General features: G+C 39.0%; 1 protein-coding gene across 1 annotated transcript; it reads left to right on the top strand.

Annotated features, from left to right (window-relative positions):
* The first annotated feature begins 59 nt into the window (after nt 1-59).
* Nucleotides 60-872, top strand: LOC110094932. Its single transcript, XM_020820278.1, has one exon. It carries the CDS (start codon nt 60-62, stop codon nt 870-872), a length of 813 nt encoding a protein of 270 aa, XP_020675937.1.
* The last annotated feature ends 621 nt before the right edge of the window (nt 873-1,493 follow it).

Below are 1,493 nucleotides of genomic sequence, written 5' to 3'. Positions count from 1 at the left end.
TTTTCGTGAATGGGTCTATTGCTAGTAAAGTTTGGTCTTACTTCTTTAATGTGGTTGAAATGGGTGTTTTTAATGCTAACTTAGATTTGGCTGGGATCCTAAAACTTTGGTTTACAGATGGCAAAGGTCATATCAATAATATTCTTCCTATTGTGATCATTTGGTATCTCTGGAATAGTAGAAATGAGGCTAAACACTTGGGTATTAAGATGAATTCTTATGACATTATATCCAAAGTGAGGTTTAAAATTCTACAGCTGAAAGCTATCAATCTCATTTCTATTAAGCACTTTACTAACAGCCATTCTTTGGCTGATCACTTTGGGGTTCATAATGAGGGCATTATAATTAATAGGGATTCTATTGTGAAGTGGTCTAAACCATATGATCCTTATGTCAAGCTGAATACAGACGGGTCTGTTCATGCTACTAAAGCTGGAATGGGTGGTATTATCAGGAATTCTCAAGTAAATCCTATTGCAATTTTCTCGGGCCCTCTATCTGTTTGTTCTGTTTTAACCTCTGAGCTGATTGGTTTGTACCATGGTTTACAAATTTGTTTGAGGTTGGGGTTACAGAATGTTAACATAGAGGTTGATTCTACTCTTCTTATTCATATTTTTTCTAAGAATGAAGTTTGTTTCCCTCAGGATTTTTACACTATCAGAAAAATTAAAATGGCTCTCTCCTTACTTAATTTTACTATCTCCCATATTTATCGTGAAGGTAATGAGTGTGCGGATTGGCTTGCTAACTTCGGTGCTGAGAGTGAGAATTTTCTGGAACATTTGGTGTATGAGATTCCAGTTCCTCTTAAAGGCATGGTTATTGTTGACCTTGATTTTGTCAAACCCATGGGCATGGTGGACTGAGTTGACCAAGTCAACCTTCGACTTGGTCAACCCAAGTCTTAATGGGTCAAAATTGATCCATTAGGCCCATTAATAGCCCAAATCGATTTAAATCCAATTAAAACTACTTCATGGCTCAATCCTCATGCCTTTTTGACCTAATTGACTGATTTGACTAAGTCAAATGTTGACTTAGTCAAATTCGGCCATTAATAGGTCATAATCACCTATTTTCATGAAATTAATAGCCCGTTAATTGCATTAAAGCCTCCCCTTCGTTTTGAATTCAAAACCATGGCCTCCTAGCTCTATTTCCCTCCCAAAATAGTTGGTGATTAGATCTAGGCCGTTCAAGATAGGTTAAGGGATTTAAATAGAAGAAAATTAGGTCTTTAGTGGGGGATCTTTTTGCCCTTTCTCTCTCTCAAGGCAATCTCAGGCTCTGAGATTTTGTGAGAGTGCTCCCACGACCTCCTATCACCTTTCCCGACCAAAGCTAGCGGCCAGAAGCGAGGCTCCAGCGAAACCGAGCCCATTTCCTTTCCAGGAAAAATCCCGATCGATCCAAGGCGTTTCAGGACTTGAGTTCAACATGAGACTTGTGATTGGAGATCCCACGAGTCCAACGAACCCAAGATCTCC

The sequence above is a fragment of the Dendrobium catenatum genome, unplaced genomic scaffold (genome assembly GCF_001605985.2).
Source record: "Dendrobium catenatum unplaced genomic scaffold, ASM160598v2 original_scaffold_99706, whole genome shotgun sequence".
NCBI classification, from domain to species: domain Eukaryota; kingdom Viridiplantae; phylum Streptophyta; class Magnoliopsida; order Asparagales; family Orchidaceae; genus Dendrobium; species Dendrobium catenatum.
This window is presented reverse-complemented; position numbering and strand designations above follow the sequence as displayed.